This window comes from Felis catus, chromosome D4 (genome assembly GCF_018350175.1).
Source record: "Felis catus isolate Fca126 chromosome D4, F.catus_Fca126_mat1.0, whole genome shotgun sequence".
Lineage (NCBI taxonomy): Eukaryota > Metazoa > Chordata > Mammalia > Carnivora > Felidae > Felis > Felis catus.
This window is the reverse complement of record NC_058380.1, coordinates 4,813,083-4,834,693: the sequence shown is the minus strand read 5'-3', so window position 1 is coordinate 4,834,693 and position 21,611 is coordinate 4,813,083. Positions and strand designations below refer to the sequence as shown.

The following is a 21,611-nucleotide window of genomic DNA, read 5'->3' as shown; positions in this document are numbered from 1 at the left end:
ACTATTGGCTTAAAGTTGTTCAGGATAACCCTTTATTATTTATTATCCTTTTTAATGTCTGTATAATGTCAAATTTGTGTCACTGTAGCTAGAGATTCATAAATGCCATTGATGGTCTCGAAGGTTTGTTTTATTGTTTTTTCTGTTGTCTGCTTCAAATGAATTCCTCTCTGATCTATATTCTCCTTTTTTCTCTTTACTTTGGGGTTAATTTGCTCTCTTAGTTTCTTGAGGTCATCGATTTAAGACCTTTCTTCTTTTCTCATGTAGGCGTCTACGCTATGAATTTCCCTCTATATCTTGCTTTAGCAGCATCTCCACACATTTGGATCACGTGGTGTGTTTTTATTCGCATTCATTTCAAAATATTTTCTTATTTCTCTTTTTATGTCTTCTCCATCCCATGGGATATTTAAAAGTGTGTTATTTGGTTTCCAAATATTTGGGGCATTTTTAAGAGATATTTCTGTTATTGATTTCAAATTCAATCCATTGTGATCAGATAAATGCTTGGTATGACTTGAATCCTTTTAAGTTTGTTAAGACTTGTTTTACGGTACACAATGTAGTTTTATGTTCATAGTTCTCTTCTACACTTGAAAAGAATGTTGCATGGAATGTTCTATAAATACCAATCAGACCAAGTTAAAAGATAGTGTTGTTCAAATCGTCAGTGTCCTTACAGATTTTATGTCAATTTTTCTAATAATTTTCTTTTGGGTAGTCTCTACACCTAGTGTGGGGCTTGAACTTACAACCCTGAGATCAAGAGTTGCATGCTCTACCGACTGAGCCAGCCAGGCACCCTTGTGTCTATTTCTTAAATCACTATTGAGAGGGGGTATTGAAACCTCTGACTATCATGATCAATTTGTCTTTTCCTCCTTTCAGCTTTTGTGTCAATATTTTGGAACTCTGTTATTAGCTTCATAAACATTTATAATTTAGAAATGTTAGCATTATCATGTCTTCTTGATGAATTGACCCATTTATTATTATGAAATAGTCTTCTTCATCCTTGGTAATAGTCTTTGCTATCAAATTTACTTTGTTGGATATTAATATTCCAGCTTTCTTTTGACCAATGTTGGCATGGCATGTTGTTCTCTATCCTTTTACTTTTACCTATTTGTGTCTTTTTTTTTTAATTTAAAGTGCATTTCTTGGGGTGCCTGGATGGCTCAGTCGGTTGAACATCCAACTCTTGATTTTGGTTCAGGTCATGATCCCACAGTTGTGGGACCAAGTCCCGTGTTGGGCTCCACACTGAGTGTGGAGCCTGCCTGAGAGTCTCTCTCTCTCTCCCTCTGCCCTTTTCCCCTGCTTGTGTGCTCTCTTTCTCTCTCTAAGATAAAAAATAAATAAAATACAGTGCATTTCTTTTTTTTTAAGTGCATTTCTGGTAAGCAGCATATAGTTGGGACTTGCTTTTCTATCCAATCTGATGATCTCTGACTTTTAATCATCGTATTTAGCCATTCATATTTACTGTAATCATCAGGTGTCTTGCTCTTTGTTTTCCATTTGTCCCATCTGCTCTTTGTTCCCTTTTCTTTTTCTGGCTCCTTTAGGATTAATTGAACAATTTTTATGATTCTATTTGATCTCTTTCATTGGCTAATGACCTACAGCTCTGTTTTTTCATGTTAGTGGTTGCTTTAGGGTTTATAGTATTTGTCTGTAATTCATCACGATCGCTTTACATGTATTACACCACTTCATGTATAGTATGAGAACTTTATAATAATATACTTCCACTTTCCTTTCTTGTTTCTTCTATTATTCTATTTATTCTTTATTCAATTGTTGTCATATATATTTTACTTCTGCATATGTTATAAATCCCACAAATTGTTCTGTCACATAGTCTTAGTGCCTAGATTGGCTGATCCAAAGTCCATTCACCTAATCTACATGCTAACAATAAAACAAGAAAACAAACAAAAGTGGGGGTGCCCAAATGGCTCAGTCAGTTAAGCATCTGACTCTTGATGTTGGCTCAGGTTGTGATCTCTTGGTCTTGGAACTGAGCTCCATGTCAGGCTCTGCACTAAGTGTGGAGCCTGCTTGGGATTCTCTCTCTCCCCCTCTCTCTGCCCCTTCCCTTTCTCCCTCCCTCTCTCTCTCTCTCTCAAAATAAATAAATAAACTCAAAAGAAAATGAAAACAAATAAAAATCCTCAGCTCAAATTAATCGTTGACAAGCTTCAAGTAGGAAAGATCATGCTGGTTAAATGTGAGGTGAATCCTGTCTAAAATGCAACATAATCAGGAAATTCATCAAATTATTAGTATAGATTCTTCATGGTTTCAACACTGCATGTTCATTTAAGCCTCAAAAAGTTCTCAAACAGCTGCTGGGATAAAAGTGATAGATTTATAGGGTAATGTTGCTATAAACTATTTTTCCACGTAGAACGTAAAAATGCATACTGTAACACATAGCTTTGTGTTCTGTGATGAATCATAATTGCTTCTACATATGGTGGTTACTCGACGCTGGGCACCATTCTGAGTGCTATCCGTATATTAATTTATTTAACCTTACTTCATGGTCAAGTAGTCCGTTTACAACAGGGCAGCGAGAATTGCTATATATGGCAATTCAGAAAATGTTGAACTTGAGAGTGCAATCAATTTTAAGGATGATGTGCATCCTGCTACATTACTTTGCTACATTGGTTAGATCAAGATTTACCAAAAAGGATTCGGTTTCCATCCCATGTGAATACTAAATTTCCTTCCCTCTTTAAAAAGAAAAACACTCTGTGCTTTATTATTTCAACAAGTTCTCAGTCTTATTGTTTCAACTAGTCCCAATAAATTTGAGTTGTTACTGTTCATATCATTTTTACGATATGGCATCAGACTCTCAAACAGATACTGACAAGAGCAGGGCTGGAATTCGTGGCATACTACATTGTTTGTATAATCTACGTCCCCTAAGAGATGAATAAATCAGACATTCTTGTGTAACAGGGTAGACGGAGTTCCCACATGCTCCAGCAAAGGAACTCTGAGCACATCTGTGGAATGTCAGAGCCTTGGTTCAGGAGGTAAAGACCAATTTGGGGACTGGGCGCCTGGGTGGCTCAGTCGGTTAAGTGTCCAACTTCGGTTCAGGTCATGATCTCTTGGTTCGTGGGTTTGAGCCCTGACAGCACAGAGCCCGCTTCGGATCCTCTGTCCCCTTCTCTCTGTCCCTACCCCATCCTCTCTTCTCTCAAAAATAAATACACATTCAAAAAATAAGACCAGTTGGGGTGGTAGTCCCACAGCTGGAGACACGGAATCTCAGGAGAGGTGATGGCAAAGGCCAGATGAGACCAGGGAGTGGACCAGTCCAGCCCATCCCACCCGTGAGGCTGCCGGGCTCCCTGCACGGACCTGGGGACAGTCGGGATGCAGTGAGCCTCGCCCGTGCTCACAGACAATGCCTTAAGGAAGGGAAGAAATGAAATCTGAAAATAAAAACAAAACCAGCAACATTTGGGTCAGCTCGTGTGGGCAGTTGAATATTAAGTAACTACATATTAAAAATAAGTAGATACGGAGAACATGCAGTATTATAAATAGTAATACTTGCAAAGGAGAAAATGTAGAACGGCTGAGGGACACGGGAATGGTCAGCTTTGAGAACAGGGCATCAGGGAAGGCACCGAGAAGGGGACATTTGAGTCGAAGCTGGAGAGGGTGAAGAAGTGCGCTGGGCCATTGAGGAAGACTAAGGAAGCCAGTGAGGAAGGACGGACAGGGGGTGTTGTAGGAGCAGAGGGTGCATGGACAGCAGATCACGCGGCGTCTGTGAACCACTGGAGAGATGTTTGCTTTTCCTACAGACGGAGGCTGTGGCAGAGGAAGTCGGTGGGAGAGGAAGAAAAGACGCGAGTTGGATTCCAAGTGAGCCATCCTGGCTGCCATCTGGTTGCACTGATTCAGCTGGGACTTGATGGAGGCTCAGACCACGGTAGAGGGTGTAAAACATTGATTCGTTGAAGGATACATTCTGAAGGTAGAGCCAATGTGTCTTCCGATGGATTTGATGCGGGAGAACGTGAGGAGTCAAGGGTGATGTCGAGACCTCTGGCCTGGGTGATGTTTGCCGAGATGGGAGAGACCGGAGGGAGGAGGCCAGGGGGAACGGTCAACAGTTGTGTTTTCGCTAGTTCAAGTTGGATATGCACCTGACGGACTCAAGGGGGAAATGTTGAGCGTGTTGCTGGACATATGACAGTGGCGTGTAAGGGGGGGACCCAGCTGAGATGCTCGTTTAGGAGTGTCAGTCTATGGTGGGCCTTTACAGACGCGAGACTTGCCTGCCATCCCCGTGGGACGTTTCGAAGTAGGGGAGGGGAGAGCAAACAGGAGAGGAGGTGACAAAAAAGAGTGGCCAGTGTGGGCAGAAGAAAACCGGGGGACGCCTTGGAAGCCAGATGAAGAAAGTGGTCCCAGAAGGTGAACGTCAAAAGCTACTACTAAATCGAGTAAGAGTAGGACTGATAATTGACCCCTGAGATTAGAACCGTGGGCACCACTCAAGACCTTGTCAAGGGGAGCTTCTGTAGAGGGGAAGAGGTGACATCCTGCTAGAAGTGACTTCAAGGTCAGAGAAAATGGTAGAGTGAGGACATCTGAAAATTCTCTGCTCCGTAAAGGCAATGACAAAACCGGTGAACTGATCAGAGTCAGCTTTCTAAGAACCCTGGAAACGAACTAAAAGCCGGTAACAATTCTAGATGGAGGAAGCACTTACGCAAGACAAGCAGCCAAGTCTTGGTGAGAACAGAGTGACATTTGAGTAGAACAGGAGCCTTAACTTGTCCTATCCCTGTCTCTGTCTCTGCAGCTTTGCAAAGCCGTAAAGCCCAGCGGCCTGACAGCCCCCAGGGAGGGCACAATGGAGGTGCAGCTTCTCCAGGGCCCCACTGCCAGAGCAGTGTCGATATCTGACTCATCTGGGGCTCCCTGGGACACCCCACCTGCAAGGCTGCCTTGAACTTGGCCTTGAGCTTCTCCCGTGAGAAGACACGTATGTTGAGAACACGTAGAAGTAATCGTCTAACTTCACAGGTGCACAAAGCTGGGGTGAACAGTGGGCTAATGTGAAAGCTTGAGGGGGGGAAAGCTGGCGAATGAGCTATCCCCAGGGGCTTTGGAAAGCTCCGATCTTTGGGGCTCCGTGACCTGCTTTTGTCACTTAGCCTGTCTTAGATGCCTGTCTGTCAACATACACAGCTCTACCCGATCCTGTTACACTGCAGCACAAGATCATGAGACAGACACACACGTCAATATCTATGTTGTATTAACATTAGGGAAATGACACACAGCATTTATATTAATATATTTATATGCTATATATGTGTGTGTTCATTTAGACGTTCTCCTATCGATAGATATTTCGGTCATTTCAAATGTTTTGCTGTGAATAATAATGCTGTATGGAGTAGCATCCGGTCTACAAAGGCAGCTCCCAGGAAGGCTCACCTCCAGGTTTCCACGGTCTTACGGCGTCCCTCCCGCACCGGGTCTGGGCTTTCTGTAGTCGGCACCTTGCGGGGAACCGATGCTGTCGGGGGGGTTCCGGAACTAAGCCTGACCAAGGATGGCTGCCTCCACATCTGTGGTCTTTGGAGCTGGCTGCCACATGAGTCCAATGTCCTTTCAAGAGAGAGGCCACCATGGGGCACCTGGGGGGCTCAGTCGGCTGAGCGTCCGACTCCGGCTCAGGTCACGATCTCACGGTCCGTGAGTTCGAGCCCTGCGTCGGGCTCTGGGCTGATGGCTCGGAGCCCGGAGCCTGTTTCCGATTCTGTGTCTCCCTCTCTCTCTGCCCCTCCCCCGTTCATACTCTGTCTCTGTCTCAAAAATAAATAAACGTTAAAAAAATTAAAAAAAAAAAAAAAGAGAGGCCACCTGCCGAGGCCTTGGACAAGAGCCGGCCCCATGCTTTCCCCAGAGGTGGAGGCCACGGGGAGGGGCACTGAGATGCCGGAAGCATGAGTGAAGAAGCCCTTCTGGGTGTTTCCACCCAGTGGAGCCTCACAGTTCTACTACCCAGGGGAAAACTGCCCAGCCGAGCCCAGTCAACCCACAGGACCTTGAGGGGTTATCGTGAGTTGTCGTGTTATGCTCTCAAGTGCTGGGGTCCACTCTGTGGCAGTGGGTAAGCGAAATTCTGCAGGAAACCACACAAGCTTCCTCCTGATCTCTCTGTGTGCATAGAGAACCGAGCGGCGAGGCCATGGGGCCCGCACATCAAATTGTAATAAATCCCGCCTAGTTCCTCTCCAGAGTGACCCTGCCCCACTTCACCTCCGCACCCACGGTCGTTGGGACTACCTTTTTCCTTTGAAGCGCTTGTCGGATCAGAAACGGGATTTCTGGTGGCTCAGTCGGTTAAGCGTCCGACTCTTGGTTTCGGCTCAGGTCACCAGCTCGCGGTTCGTGGGTTTGAGCCCCGTGTCGGGCTCTGTGCAGACAACGTGGAGCCTGCCTGGGATTCTCTCACTCTCTCCCCCTCTCTGTCTGCCCCTCCCTGCCTCTGTCTCAAAATAAATAAATTTGATTTATTTAAAATTTTAAAATGTTTATTTATTTTTGAGAGAGAGAGAAACAGAGTGTGAGCGGGGGAGGGGCAGAGAGAGAGAGAGAGGGAGACCCAGAATCCGAAGCTCAGGCTCCAGGCTCCGAGCCGTCGGCCCAGAGCCCGACGCGGGGCTCCAAGTCACGAACCTCGAGATCGTGACCTGAGCTGAAACTGAGAGTCGGACGCTCAACCGACTGAGCCACCCCGGTGCCCCTAAATAAATAAACTTAAAAAAAAAAATTAAAACACAGAAACCGGAGGACGGCCGCCTCCTCGCGGGGCGAGGAGAGAACGCACAGCGCGTACATCCCCCTGCACACGACTCTGTTACCGCTCTTGTGGCTCCAAGCCCGTTCTGACCGCAACACTCCCTCCGCGGACACGTGAGGAGCCGTTCCCACCGCAGCTTCGCAGCGGCGGGGTCCCAGGGTGGCCTCGTCCGCGTCTCCGTTGGATGCGTGGCATCTGCGGGAGGGGCTGGGGGGCCTCGAACACCCGTCTGGGGCCGGCATGCCCGGCTTTGCTGAGGATGAAGCCACGCCTCCCTGCGTGAGGCTGTCGCTCTACGCACGTAAACCTGGAAGGCCACGCCCTTCCCGGAAGCTCTGGATCTCGCTGGGACGAGGGTCCTCCGAGTGAACCCGGTGATGCGGTCGCGGCGATCACGGCGCCAGCCCTCACTCCCTCCTGGTGCCAAAGGCCCCGAGGCCTTCCCATCACACGAGGGAACGTGCGTCTGCGTGGACGTCATCTGGGTTAGGCAGTTTTACACGGGGCCCTCTTGTGTTGTGTGTGATAATTTTACAGTCAACAGTAAGTAATCGGAAAGGGCGACCTCGGGCCTGCGTCCCTTTGTTGCATCGCGGGGATGTCCTGGGGCTGCCGGAGCAAAGTGCCCAGACCAGGAGGCTTCAACAACGAGCATTATGGCCTCGCAGATCCGGAGGCTGGAAATGTGTGATCAAGGCGTCCGCCGGACCAGGTTCCCTCCGAAAGCACAACACGCATCTGTTCCAGGCCTGGCGTCTCCTAGCTTCTGGTTGTTCTGTGTCTCGTGGCAACGTCCCTCCCATCTTCCCTGGTGCCTGCCCTCTCTACACGTCTGTCCGCGTCCAATATTTTCCTTTCTAGAAGGATACAGTCATAGTGGGTTAGGGCCCACCCTGATGACCTCATCATTAATTTATTGTATTTATTGTATTAATTAATCATTAATTAATGTATTTCATTAATACACAGTATCTGAAAAGAACCTGCTTCCCGTTTCCAGGCTCCTGGCTCACAGTTCCTAATGCCCTTGGCATCTCCTGAGTCATGAGTATCTTTTGTTTTTCAGAGCCAGCCTCTCTCAACTACACCTGAGTGCGTGCTACTGAGGTGACTGTTCGAGGGCTCCTGAACAGCTTTGTGCGAACCCCGGTTTCGCGGCCAAGTGGGACAGAAGCGTGGGCGCCCGGGGCCCCTGAGACTTGAGACTGGCTTCTGATGTGCAGGCGGGCGTCTTGTGGGACTGAGCCCTTAACCCGTGGAGTCTGGTGCTAACTGTGGGTGGCCAGCGTCAGAAAAGGGTTAAGTTGAGGGCCCCCGGTTGCTCTTTGGAAAACTGACGTTGGAGGAGACGCCGTGTACTTGCTGTCGGAGGAGAGGAGAGCGGTTCTCTTCGTCCTGGAGAGGTTAAGACGAGCCCCTCAGCCAGTCGTGGGGCCTCCTCGGGATGACCCCCGGCCGGGGGTGGGGGGTCCGCTTGGTGCAAAGTGGTGAACTACACAGAAAGGTACTTCCTGCCAGCGCCTTTCTGCTGCCCCCACGTCTTGACGTAAAGATTGGAAATTGAAGACAAGCTTTGTCTGTTATAAGGGTCGCGCTCCAGCTCTGTGAGCTTCGGAAGTTTGTAGTGTGGTGCAAACTGGACCCTTGGTTTCATTGTGTCTGGGTCTGCATTTGGAGGAACAAGAAAGCCGATTTCAACCGTCCGCAGACATGCGTGGTTTGAGACAAAACTGATTTTGCAAAACCACCGTCGTTTTGGACGGGTGTGTAACTTGGCGGCAAGCCTATCAAAAATACACCCGGTCGCGCAGCGTGAACTGGAAAACCTGTTGGCGTCGTGTCGTAAAGACTCGCCCCCGCGAGGGAAGGCGGTGGACTGGCAAATGAAAGAACGCGTTGGGTTCGTCCTAAAAACGAGTTGAACACGGCGTTTTCCGCTTCCCTCCCTCCATCCCCTCCGCGTGTGGCGTCACCGCACCCCGGGGGCTGGCGAGCGCACCCCGGCCCTTTTCTTAGGGCAGAGTCACTCAGGGCCGCTTCAGGTCAGTAGGGAAAACGGACCTAGTTCAAGTACACTCGAAACACACGGGTTCGATCACAACTGTGATACGCGCCTCCGGGTGGGGTTCCAGACTCACTCTCCTGGGGTGACGGTGATCAGGGAGGTGTCCTTGAGGAAGAGACAGCAGAGGGTAGTTAGACCTGGGTTTGAAAGATCTTTTTATGGCGGTGGGGAGAGCCTGTTGGAGCTGGGTGATGGAGGAAGCGGGGAGATTGGGACAGAGGCTCTTAACTGGGCAAGCGATGATGTCATCCTGAGTTCGGATGACGGCACTGGGGACAGAGGACAGTAGGCAGGAGGCATCCAGGAGGTAAAAGCAACCAGACACGGCCATGGGGTGGACGTACAGGGAGAGGGAAGGGTCAAGGGTGGGGCCGGGTTTGTGTCTCGTGGGGCTCCATGGACGGTGGGTGACGGAGGGAAATTAGGAAAAAGATTAGGAAAAAGTTTAGGTTTCAGGCAGGGTTCAGGGTGCAGCAGGGCGTGTAGATCAGGCGCTCAAGTTCGGGGGCACCAGGCTGGCTCATTCGGTTAAGCATCCGATTCTTGATCTCGGCTCAGGTCATGACCTCATGGTTCATGGGATCGAGCCTGGCAGCGGGCTCTGTGCATGGAGCTTGCTTGGGATTCTCTCTCTGTGTCTCTCTGTCTCTCTCTCTTCCCCTCTGCCCCCCCCCCCCCACTCCCACCTGCTCGCTCGCTCTTTGTCTCTCAAAATAAATAGACGTTAAAAAAAAAAGGAGTTCAAGTTTGGATAACTTGAGTTTGAGGCGCCCCTGGGGCAGCCAAGTAGAGACGCCAAACATAGGTCTGGAGGTGAGGGCGAGGGTTCAGTTTGCAGATGGACGTCAGCGGAGGCCACGGGCTCGGGGGAGACCGTGGCCAGCCTAACGGCCAAGTGCAGAACAAGGAGAAACATCTAAAGAAGCAGCATTGGAGCTGGGGGTCCTCGGTGTCAGGGAGCCGAGGGGAGGTGCGTGCTCTCAGGAAGGAGTGGTCTAGGACCACGTGCTGCAGAGGGGCCGAGCGAGAGACAGAGACCTCCTTGGTTTTCGTACTCGGGGGTCCCAGCTGACCTTGGCCAGAGTGTTTGTGCGGCTCGAGGGGAGGGGGGGTGGGCCTTGAAGCCGGGCTGGCCAGGAGGGTGGGGAAATGCAGCCGTCCCGTCCCTGCTTGGACTTCTGCGTTGCCGGCTACTGGTAGAGCACACGAACACAATTCACAGTTGTACAAGAATACAATTCGCGCGGCGATTTCCCAGCCGGCGCAGAAATGAGCACGTGAGGACCACCCACCCACCCCCGGCACTGGTCTGCCTGTATTCCCGCAAAAGCCCAGCAGGCAGAGGCTGTGAACAGAGCCCCCCACTTTTCACATCCGTGCAGGGACGTTTGCTATACTCTGACACCCCAGATCCTTTTTTTTTTTTTTTTTTTTTGGTCTGATCTAGCATTTCCTGGTACTCAAAAAGCATTACTTGGAAAAGACAAAACCGGTAAATTGATTTCATCAACATGAGAAAGCACTGCTTACGAAAAGGCACTGTTAAAAACCACTAAAGGACAAACTGGAGGTTGGGGGAAAACGTTACCTGTATCTTTACTAGAACGAGCTTCTATCCAGAGCACATAAAGAACTGTTAAAACTCAAAACTAAGGAGATCTATAACCCAGTTAGGCGATGAGCAAAAGATTGAAACAGACATTTCACACGAGAAGGTATACAAATGGCCAACAGGCTGATACCCCAGGAATCCTTTGCCTCAAAGCCTTCACACTGGCCCGCCACTGCACCTAAGTGTTTTCCTTCAGACACCTGCATGGCTCCCCACTCACGGTCTTGCAGGGGGGCCCGGTGGCTTCCTGCTGCTCTCGCTGGCACACCACGCGCGTTTCCTCCTCCTCTTTCCCGCTGCCTGTCCTGAGGACAGCATGGCTGTGTTCCGTCTGGGAGGTGTGGCAGTCAGCCTCCTGGTGGACACACCCCCACGCGGTTTCCTCCTACAACGAAGAGGGCGGCCCATGACACCAATGCTGCGGACATGTCCGACTGACTTCCGAGACTTAGAAGACGCTGCAGCTGCCGCCTGGCTCTTACTCTGGGGGTGTAAGACAGCTGACCAGCTGCCACGCTGGGAGGGTGCTCAGGGAGCCCCGCAGAGATCCACGTGGCAAGGGATGGGGACCCCACCCACACGCAGCGCTAACTTGCCAGGCGCGTGAGCAAGCTGCCTTGGGAGCACCCTCTGGTCTCAGGGAATCCGTCAGACGATGCAGCACTGACCGACCCTGACCCAGACCTGAATTCTTGACCCGTAGAAACCAGTGAAACCATAAAGGCTTACTGTATCCGGCTGTTAGGGTCGGGGTGATTAGTCATGCAGCAACCAATAACTAGTACAGGTTGGAGGGAACAATTTGGCTTGGGATCTAAGCCACGTTCTGCTGCTTAGAAAGCATACATTTTGACTCCCCCCCCCCCCCATTTATAAAGGTAGACTTATTGCATTTATTCCTGTAGGTGCTGAACCTATAGAGAGGGTAGCAAGGAGGGAGCGAGGGGGGGGACGAGGAGGGAGCAGGCCAGAGTTATAGGTAGGGGAACTTTGGAGAAAGAAATGCCGGAAAGATAATTTTTACAAATCTTGAAGAAATCATATGTGACATAACCCACATTTCTGACTCCACCCAAGGAACTGTCAGCAAAAATACACGTTGCTGTTTTAAACTCTCAGGTCAGGTGTGTGGGGCGCCTAGGCATGTGAACATTGCACGCAGATGAGGGGCTGAAGCGTGATCAGGTCATTTCCCCAAAGTTCACACCAAAAGTCAGTGGCGGAGCTGCTGACCGACCGGGTAGTTCTGGAACTACACCCTCAAGCCTACCCAGCAGAAAGAAAGCGAGAGGAACGCAGATCCCCCGACAGGACAAAGCTTTGCTATGGACCCGTCTTTGAGGGCCAGGCTCACAGGACCCTTCTCCGCCTTCCCTGTGTGGTTCCCACCAGATCCAGGACGGAAGGGTCTGGAACTAAGTGCTTCAGGACCAACTCTTAAAGCCTTATTTACTCTTAAAGCATCCTTGAGCGCCCCCCCCCCCCCCAGGGGAAGAAAAGTGAGGAAAAGCCCACAGATAAAGACCTGGCCGTCCTCAAACAGCATTTGGGAGAGCTGTCTGCAGCTCAGACAGACGGACAGACAGCTCAGGCTGCCTGCACCAGCCGGCAGCCCCCCTGGCCAGGCACGGGCACAGCCCCTCCAACGTGCATGAGGAAAGAGAAGTGTGTGGGCTATTACTGCGAGCAGATTCGGCGGAGACAGTGCGAGGGAGGGAGGCCTAAATCATTTTACCAGGGGCAGCGCGCCGCTGGGGCGGGCTCGGCCATGTTGTGAGCAGATCACAGCAAGAGAACTTTTATTTCCTGCCATGTGTGAGGCGGTGAGCGGGCGATTCCGGGGGTGGGGCGGGAGTAGGGGGCAAGCTCAGCCGCCTGGGGCTCTGGCACCCGAGGCCGGGGCTCTCCCTAATTCACCCCAACCAGCAGGAAATGGCGCTTGAGCAAAAAACGCCAAACACACTGCTCGATAATCAGTTAAAAGATAAATCTCACAAAACAAACAACCGAGACGCTGGCTGGCGGTTCCAAATCCTTTCTCCAAGAGAGCAAAAACAAAGAAAATTCCTAAGTTACAAACAGGAGGGTCAGGCTTTCCAATTCCAGACCTTGCTTGGCATGTGTTAGGCAAAACCAAGAATAAGCAAGAAAATATGCTATTTGAATTGCATTCAAAATGTCTTTTACAAGTGAAGCAAATTACTTCTGCATGTTCTGGGGCTCTGCAGAGAACAAATAGTGTTCTGCCTTTAATGGGTAAAATTACACAATTTGCTTTTAACAGTAAACCAAAAGCCACGGTGGCTTCAGATAGCATCGCGCTGCCTCTACGCAGCTCTACCGCCACCGGGTTTCTGAGCGTTTTGGAGAGACGCGGTCGTCCCCACCGCGCAGCGGGAGGCGCCGGCGGGGACGCGGCCTGGCCCGTTCCTTTCCTGGAACGTGTCGCTTCTGCATGCACTCGCCTCTCTTCCTCCCGCACGGCTGGTTTCTGGGACCGGGTGGCTGTCGTATCTGCCCCGGTGGGCCTGGCGGGGAGCAGTGTGGTCCCGAGTTACTGATTTGTGACCAGGCCCCCGGGGGCCCCGCCCCCTGAAGCTAGATGCCAGCTGCCCGGGGCGCCTCTGCGGCGACGGCTGCCGCGGCCCGGGCCGGCGGGGCGCCCCCAGGGCGCACCTTGGCGTCCGAGCGTCCCGAAGGCGCGCGCGGGAGGCCAGCCCCGGGACGGAGCGGCGGCCCCTGGTGCCGGCCCCCCGCTTCCCGCGCGCCCCGCCCGCCGCGGGCGCGTCCCTCCGGCAGGGGGCGCCGGCGCCGGCCCTGCTCTGCCCATCGGGGCGGGCGAGCCGGGGACCCTGCCTCCTGCGCGCCCGCGGTCCGCCCCCCGCGCTCGTCCCGGCGGCCGGCGGGACGCCCAGCCCGCGCCCCGGAGCCTCGCAGCCAGCCCGCGCCGCGCCGGGAGCCGAGAGGCGCATTCGGGCCGGGACGTGAGAAAGACGAGGAGTTCCTCGAAAGGGACCGACTCGCGCCGCGCCCGGGAGGAAGGGCAGCGGACGCGCGGCCCACAGGGGTGGTGGCGCCCGGCCCCCCCGCGCCCCGCCGGCCCCCCGCGCCCCGGTCCCCTCGGCCCGCGGCATGGCCCGGGGTTCCGCGCTGCCGCCACTGTGCGCCCCAGCCGTCTGGGTGGCCGCCGCGCTCCTGCTCTGCGTGCCCCGGACCTCAGGTAGGACTCGCCGCCCCGCGCCCGCCCCGGCGCGTCCCCTCGGTGCTCCCGGGTCTGTGCCTCCGAGCCTGTGCCGCCCCGGGCCGCCCTCCCGAGCCAGGGGCGCCGCCTAGGGTCCCTCCGCGCCCGGCCCGCCTCGGCCCCGCGCCCCGCCGCCGGGGGCTGCTTCCAGGGAGGCGCGCTCAGGGGACGGCTAAGTGTTTCCAGAGGCCGGGCGCGCGGGCAGGCGGTGCCGGCGGGGAAGCCCCCGGCCGGGGGTCTGCGAGGGTCGTGAGTGTGAATGCGGCCCGGGCCTGGGTCCGCAGACCTGTCTCTGGTTCTCAGGATCTCGTCTCGGACCTCGCCCTCCCGGGTTTCCCCTGCAGGGCTCCCCGGCCCCCGCTCCCCCTCGGAGCCCGAGCCCCCCAAGCGGGGCCGGCGCCGCGATCGGGCGGGGCCCGGGGGAGGGGGCTCCCGACCCCGCCGCCCGGTCGAAGAGGACTTTGGCTTCCCTTTTGTTGGCCCCGAAACCCCCCTCCTCGGCTCCCGGGAGGTAGCCGAGTGGCGTTTCCTGCTTGGGGTCGGGGGTCGCCGGGCGGCCTTTCGGCTGCTGGGGCGGCGCCCCGAGACCCGGGACCAGGCATGCGGCTGGAGGGTCTGGCCCAGGTTCCTGGTGGCGTTTTCCTGGAGGGGCACACGTTGCCCCCGGAGGGGTGGGGGTGGGGGGCGCTGCGCGGGCTTGTCTGCGCGGGCCCCGGGGCGCGTAGGAACTGCCGCGGTGCGGAGGGAGCCGGGGGGCACCCCCCGGGGAGCCCAAGGAGGCGGCGCTCGCCCACGCCGTCCGGACCCCCCGGCACCTCCGGCCTGCGCGCGGCGGCCGAATTCCGGGCACCCTGCCGGGGTGGGGGAGGGCGGCGGTGCCTCCTGGCGGGAGGCTTGGAGGCCGAGGAGGTTCGCTTCCAGCCCCAGAAATGTGTGAGCCGCTCCCTTACTCGTAAGAGGGATTCGGAGTCGCCCGCCTCTTGCACCGTGCACCACTCCGCGTATTCCTGCGGGCAGGTGAGAGCTAAGGGACTGTCGCGCAAGGGGGCTCAGCTCTTCCCGCGTCTTGCTGCCAGCTGCCCGCTCCGGGGACCTGTCTGCAGAACCGGCAATGCTGGGCAGCCTTTCTGGGGGTCGTCTGGGTTTAAGCAGATGCTGATTACGTCAGACATTTCTGGTTACTGGATTTGGGCAGGGGGTTTGCATTCATTCCGTCGCTGTCCCTCAAAGCATAAACCTCCCCGGGTGCACGGTGCGGTGGTGAGTAAAGCATATTCGAAGTCGGTCTGGGCGATTCGCACAACATCCCTGTGGATTTCTGCAGCCCTCCTCCCCGCAGGAGTCCCCCTCCCCTTTAAGAGTCGGGCGACCCGTTTGCTGCGCTGTTGGGAGGGGGGCGGGAGGGGCTTAAAGCGGAGCCTGGACGCGCGGTGGCGCAGCGCTGGCGCGGTGGGCGCGCGGGGGTCACTTGTCCTGCACGACTCCGCTGGGCCGACCTGCGGCTGCGGCCTGTGCGGAGGGTGGGGTAGGGTGGCGTGGGAGCTGGGAGCTTCGAGGGAGGGTGACCCGTCTGTTGCCCAGATCGGCTCTTGGAACGACAACAGGAAAGTTGCTCGCGTTTTTTTAGCGCAGTAGTTTAAACATTGCTGTCCTTTCCAGTCGACTTTCAGACCGTCTCTGAGGAAGAAAGCAGTCCTGTGTCATTCTGCTTAACTTTTGAACCCTGTGTGGAGGTAACTTTCTTCTTCCAGGGAACTAGTAATCTCTGTACAGGGAGGGAGTGGGAAAGCTGTTCCTCCCCCTCCTTCTCCTTCTGGGATTCAAATATGACCATTCGTACTCCAAATATGAATGCACTTTAGTGATTACAGGAGATTTGGGTGTTTGGAGTCTTTTCTGCTATGAAGAGGAATCCTTGTAATTTGGGTGTATTTTATACACAAATCATGTTACTATGGAAAAACTTGGAAAGGTTATTGTGGGAGGATTTATAAGTGCTTCTTCTGCGTTTTTCTAGAAGGCTCTGTTTCCTAAGGAGACAAACACCTGATGGACTGTGTACCCCGCCTAGGTAGGATCGACTGGGAGGGACAGTTTGGGGGCTCTCCTTTCCCCCATTTTGATAGTGCAGCGTTGATTTCTGGCCTCGGATCCCTGGAGAGATGGTCGTAATAAATGATAGCAGTCCGTTTGGAAGTAAGCAAGTGAACACATCTTGAGTAAGAAGACTTTGGAAAAAGAAAAGTTTTCCTGTATATAGTAAGGCAACATGTTTTTCTTATTATGGCTGAGTACTGAGCAAAGACGCACACATTTGAAATGTTTCGATATTGAATAGTGAGTTTAACCCTGGTGTCTGCTAAATCCTGAAGGCTACCCGGGCTACCCTGAGACCCGCGACACCACCGATCCTGAGGGGCGTCCCGCTGTAAGCTGTTGTCCTGAAGTGTTCCCAGAAATGGCGTTGGGTGCCCACGGGGGCTCCAGTCCACGAGGCTGAACTTTCAATTAGTAAAGTAAGTCACAGTTAGAAAACGGACCAGAATTTTGCGCTTAGTGTTTTGGGTTCAAAAACAAAAACCAAAAAACAAACAACCCCCCCCCCCCGGGTTTAAAAACGTGCTTACTGGGATAGTTTTGGGGGACAGTGATTTGCAGATTGAGGAGGCAGTGTGAAAAACCTTTCTGTCTTTATTGTTAACCCTTTTTCCCCGTTGTCGGTCAAAGCACAGCCTTCCTTGGTGTTTGTATGTTACTTTCCTCTGATGGAGTGATTTGCAGTGAATTACTCGCTTCCCGTTGAAGGGTTAGTCTTGGTTTAACCTCAGACGTTTAAGCCTGGCAGAGCCTGGGTTTGACACGACTTTTTCCTTCGGAATCTTTTCCGGAGCCATCAGTGGGATAGAAATGTGGTGGGGCCACAGGCCTTCTGACAGGTAGGGAAGATGAATCCTCTGCGGGGGGATTTCTGAGGCCAGTTATCAGCTGGAGAGGTGGCTGGTCTTTCAAATGCATTCCTGGGGAGGGCAGGAGGTGGAAAGTTATTATCATTGAAATGGCAGCTGGGTGTGAAGGGCTTGGTTTCCCTGATCTGCAGAAGCCTGGCCAGTCTGATGCAGCACAGGAAATTTGTATACTCTGTATCTCGTTTCCCTGGGAGAGTGCTAATTCTGTAATTCCGAGTGGGAGTCCAGGGAAAGAGCGGGGCTGGGCTGCGAGTGTACTCCCCACCCAGGGTTTATAACCATCTTCTGAAGCTTTCGTTGATGTCAGAGGCCTTTTGGTGTTTATTTGGTCCATTCCCTGGGAACCTGAAAGCAGATCCCAAGGTGTCCGCCCCGCCCCCTCCCCTGCCATGCGGTCACCATGTGGCAAAGGGCCGGGAAGGGAAGCTTCCAGTTTCCCCTGCTGTGCCCTACAGGGGGCAGGGGGGGCCTTCTTCAGGGCTGTGACTCCATTCTGGTAAAGAAGGCTGTCATTAAGATACTTCCTTCTTGGGGGACCCTGTGGTGACTGCCAGGTGACCTCCGTGAATGTCATGCACGAAAGCTTTCAAAGCAAAGGGGGGCTTTGCTTTACGGAGGAACGTTGCTGGGTGAGTCTGGATTTTGCATGGCCAGTAGCAATTTCACGAGAGGACGATTGGGGTCCAAAGGACGGTTGTCGAAAACATCGCTCTGCGGTGACCCTTTGGGTGCTTTGGTTCTGTGCTGTTTGCTGCAGGGAGTTTGATGTGTAGGGAGGGCTTCCTGAGTTTGCAAGTGAAAATCCTGCAGCCACAGGCGCTCTTGCCGCTTAATTAGGGCCACAACCAGCGGGGGTTCGGTACCGGCCTCTTTCCAGTCTGTATGTATTTGCTTTTGTGGGGGAGCTCCCCAGGTTGGAAAGATGGTCATAAATCATATCTGGGGTGGGATCTGTTTCAAAATCCTATGAACGGGGTGGCCAAGGAATTGTCGAACAATGCTGGGAATTTTCTGAAAGCTTCCAAAATTAGGGAATTGTGTTTGGTGTGTGGTTTGCCCCAGTTTGGGAATCTCTCTCTTTTTTTTGAGTTCTATCTGGGAAAGAACCCCCCCCCCCAAAAAAAAAAATCAAAAGCCAAAGGGAAGGAAATAATTACAGAAAAATTTAGCCTAATTAGGCTAAGTGGCTTGTCCTCCAGAAAGTCTCAGGTTCCAGTGGGAGCTGGTGTGTGTGTCTTTAATAGTCGGAGTAAGCCCCGGGAGGTACTCTGTCACTTTTGAGATGTTATCTGGGGAGAATGTGGCGGCTTCTTCAAGTCCTGGGGGAGTGGGGGAGGGTTTTCCCCAGGTCCCCAGAGCTCCCAGCCTCCTGGTTTCCATGGCCCCGCGCCCTCCTGGACGGCTGGGTGGGGCACCGCGCGGTTAAGTATAGGAAACCCTCACCACAGACGGGAGCTGTGCGGGACGGGAGCTGTGCGGGACAGGAGCCACGGGGTCCGTCCACGGGGTCCGTGGAGCTGTTGCGGTTACAGTGAAGCGAAAGACTCCGTTCCTCACCGCACTGGCTGCATTTCCCGGGCCGGCGCCCACCGGACATTTTCATCACCGCGGGAAGCTGTTGGCCACCGCCGAGGGGCTGCCCGTCCCTCCTCTTTGTCCAGGGGCTGTGTGTTTGTCACGTGCTCCAGGAGCATGTGGGAGAGCCCAGAGCGAGGAGGGGCTTCCCCCGTGTTTGCTTACGTTTTGCTCGTTGGCCGTGGGGGGTCGGAAGGGCAGACCGGGACTGGATGGGCCCTGCTCTGTGCCGTCCTGCCCCGAGGGCGCCCAGCGGGTGGGTGAGGACCAAGGCAGGGAGCCTCCCAGGGCACCGGCTAGACAGAATTACGTGAGCGCGTGTGTGCACCGTGCACCCGCGTGTGCGTGTGTGTGTGTTGGGGAGGGGTGGCGCCGCAGTTTCCATGCCACGAAGAGCACAGAGGACGGGGGCGGCGACGACTGTTCAATCGGGCCGAGTGTGGGATCGATCTTGCAGTGGGAGATCTCGAAGAGGAGACGAGAAACGCGTGTCGCCTGGAGGAGCGAGTGTGCACGGTGCAGATTCCCCTGCGCACGCGCACGGGGGCAGGGCCGAGGACGCCTTCCCGCCTACCTGGTCGCCCCCACCCCTTGCACCATGCCTGGCACGCTGGGAGGTGCAGAAGCGGTCTCCCACAGGGAGGGCCACTTGTAGGGGGCAGGACGAGGGAGGGGGGGAAACTCAGAGTCCAGACTGACCGAATCGGCGAGATTTGGCAAAGGGACCCCCGAAGGGAGCAGAAGATGTGTGGTCACCCCCAAAGGCGGGCAGCCCTGGCGGAGGTCTGTCTTACCCCAGATCCCAGGCAGCCCTGGGGGGCCGGCCCTGTGCCCCGCAGCAGGAGGGAGCAGCCAGAGTGCCGTACACGCAGCAGGGGAAATCACACGGGGTCAAGCGTGAGGGTCTCCGCTCACAGACGTGTTCAGGACATGGGGGGGGGTGAGTGGGGCAAGGGGTGGGATGCTGCAGCCGGGTCTTAGGGGTAATTTGGCAGCCGCTGGGGGGGTTGAGGGGGTCGTGTTTGTACCCAAGAAAGGAGGTGCATGAAAACTCGAGGGGTTAGGGGCGCCTGGGTGGCTCAGTCGGTGAAGCGTCCGACTTCGGCTCGGGTCAGGATCTCCCGGTTCGTGGGTTTGAACCCCGTGTTGGGCTCTGTGCTGACAGCTCGGAGCCTGGAGCCTGCTTCGGATTCTGTGTCTCTCTCTCTCTCTCTCTCTGCCTCTCCCCTGTTCCAGCATGCTCGCTTTCTCTCTCAAAAATAAATAAACTTAAGGAAAAAAACTCAAGGTGCTTGGTGTTGGAGTCTTTGGGGGACTTCCAGGAAAGTTTCTTTCTTTGGTCCTTTTCTCTGGATAAGGAGCTTCCTGGGGGGAAACTGAGGCAGAAGAAAAGTCCAGTCGTCCCTTAGGGGTCTGGAGGAGGGTTGCACTCAGCATTTTGGCTCCGGGCAGACAACGGGCATCAGACAGGAGAATGAGTGGGATTTGGGGTACGGCGAGGAGGAGTTCGGTGTGGACGCTCGAGCTCCATCTGGAACGTGAGCAGCCCACGGATGGGTGGCCTGAGGGGCGTGCGGAGGGAGAGGGGGCTGCAGGCTGCAGAAAGCTTTCGGGCACAGCCCCCGGGTCACACGTGGTGCGGAATCGACCCCGTAGCCCTCCCACGGGATGCTGTGCTGTGTTTTCTCGGACAGCAGACTCCTGCAGAACACTTGGGAATGACCGTTGGAAATGGAGGGTTTTCTTCTACATAGTGAAATGACCCCCAGTCACCATATCATAGTCTGGGTGTAACATTGGATACGACTCCAGAGCAGTGTGCAACAGTGAAAAATTGAGCGCGATAAGTCTACAGGAGGAGCCGGTGACAAGTTGGGGGGTGCTCTGTGTAACGAGCGTGTGGGGTACAGGCTCTGGCTAGTTGTACATCTGCTTGGTTTAACAAACAAACAAACAACCAAAAAGGACCCAGGCTCCAAGCTGTCAGCACAGAGCCCGACGCGGGGCTTGAACTCCTGAACCGCGAGATCACGACCTAAGCCGAAGTTGGACACTGAGCCACCCAGGCGGCCAAGATATATATATTTTTTAATTAATATAAAATAAGCAGAAAGTAGAGCCTTTTAACCACTCATAATGGTGTAGTTTGGTGGCAGGAAGCACATTCACGCTGTTGTGTCCCCATCCCCACCGTCCATCTCCAGAACTTTTCCTCTCCCCAAACTGAAACGGTCCCCATTAAACACTGACTCCTGACTCCCCTTTCTTCCAGCCTCCGGCGCCCACCATTACACTTTCTGTCTCTCTGAAGGTCACTACTGTAGGGACCTCAAACAAATGGGATTATGCGGTCTTTGTCTTTTTGTAACGGGTTTCTTTCACTTTGTGTAGGGCTTTCAAAGTTCATTCACATTGTAGCATCATGTTTCAGTACCTCATGTCTTTTTAAGGCTGAATAATTTTTTAAAAATCCCATAGTTGTTTTTAGTTGTTGAGACAGAGACAGAGAGAGAGAGAGAGAAAGGGAGAGGGCTTGCATGAGTGGGGGAGGGACAGAGAAAGAGGGAGAGAGAATCCCAAGCGGGCTCTGCACCGCCAGCGAGGAGCTCGACATGGGGTTCCATCCAACGACCCTGAGATCGTGACCTGAGCCAAAACCAAGAGTCAGATGGCCAACCAACTGAGCCACCCTGGGCACCCTGGGGCACCCTGGACATCTTGACAAGTCTTTGAATCCACAAACAAGGGATGTCTTTCCATTTATTTAGATCTTCTTTAATTTCTCTCAGTAATGTTTTGTAGTTTTCAGTGAACAAGTCGTTTTTTTTTTAGAGTTTATTTTTAAGTAGTTTCTGTACCCAGCGTGGGGCTTGAACTCGCAACCCCAAGATGAAGAATCCCACGCTCCACTGACTGAGCCAGCCAGGTGCCCCTCAGTGTACAACTCTTTTACCCACTTGGTTAGGTATGTTTCCAAGTATTTTATTCTTTTTGATGCTGTGGTGCATGGAAATATTTTCTTAATTTCCTTTAAAGATTGTTCTTAGTTACTGTGTAGAAATGCAACCGATTTTTGCCTGTTAATTTTGTGTCCTGTGAGTTTGCTGAATTCATTTAGTTGCTCAAGTAGGTTTTTTCTGGATCTTTAAGCAAAGTCATGCCATTTGTGAACAGAGATAAGTTTACTTCTTTCCAATTTTGGATGCCTTTTATTTCTTTTTTTTTTGTTTGTTTTTGCTTAATTGCTTGATCTAGAACTTCCAATACTGTGTTTAATAGAAGTGGTGAAATCA

General features: G+C 53.4%; 1 protein-coding gene and 1 long non-coding RNA gene across 4 annotated transcripts in view; both read left to right on the top strand.

Annotated features, from left to right (window-relative positions):
* The first annotated feature begins 6,998 nt into the window (after window positions 1–6,998).
* Window positions 6,999–8,562, top strand: LOC123381682. Its single transcript, XR_006588989.1, has 2 exons — window positions 6,999–7,628; window positions 7,926–8,562. It is a non-coding gene; the product is annotated as an uncharacterized LOC123381682 (long non-coding RNA).
* A 4,862-nt stretch (window positions 8,563–13,424) lies between these two features.
* Window positions 13,425–21,611, top strand: part of ROR2 (receptor tyrosine kinase like orphan receptor 2) — a 197,798-nt gene continuing 189,611 nt past the window's right edge. Inside the window, exon 1 of one of the 3 annotated variants that reach the window (XM_023243262.2) lies at window positions 13,425–13,756. In XM_023243262.2, coding sequence (XP_023099030.2) covers window positions 13,669–13,756 — 88 coding nt within the window. In that variant the 5' untranslated portion in view covers window positions 13,425–13,668. Of the gene's footprint in view, window positions 13,757–14,671; window positions 14,795–21,611 lie in introns of those variants that run through there. The other 2 variants (XR_002737778.2, XM_003995323.5) reach the window with 2 other exon arrangements.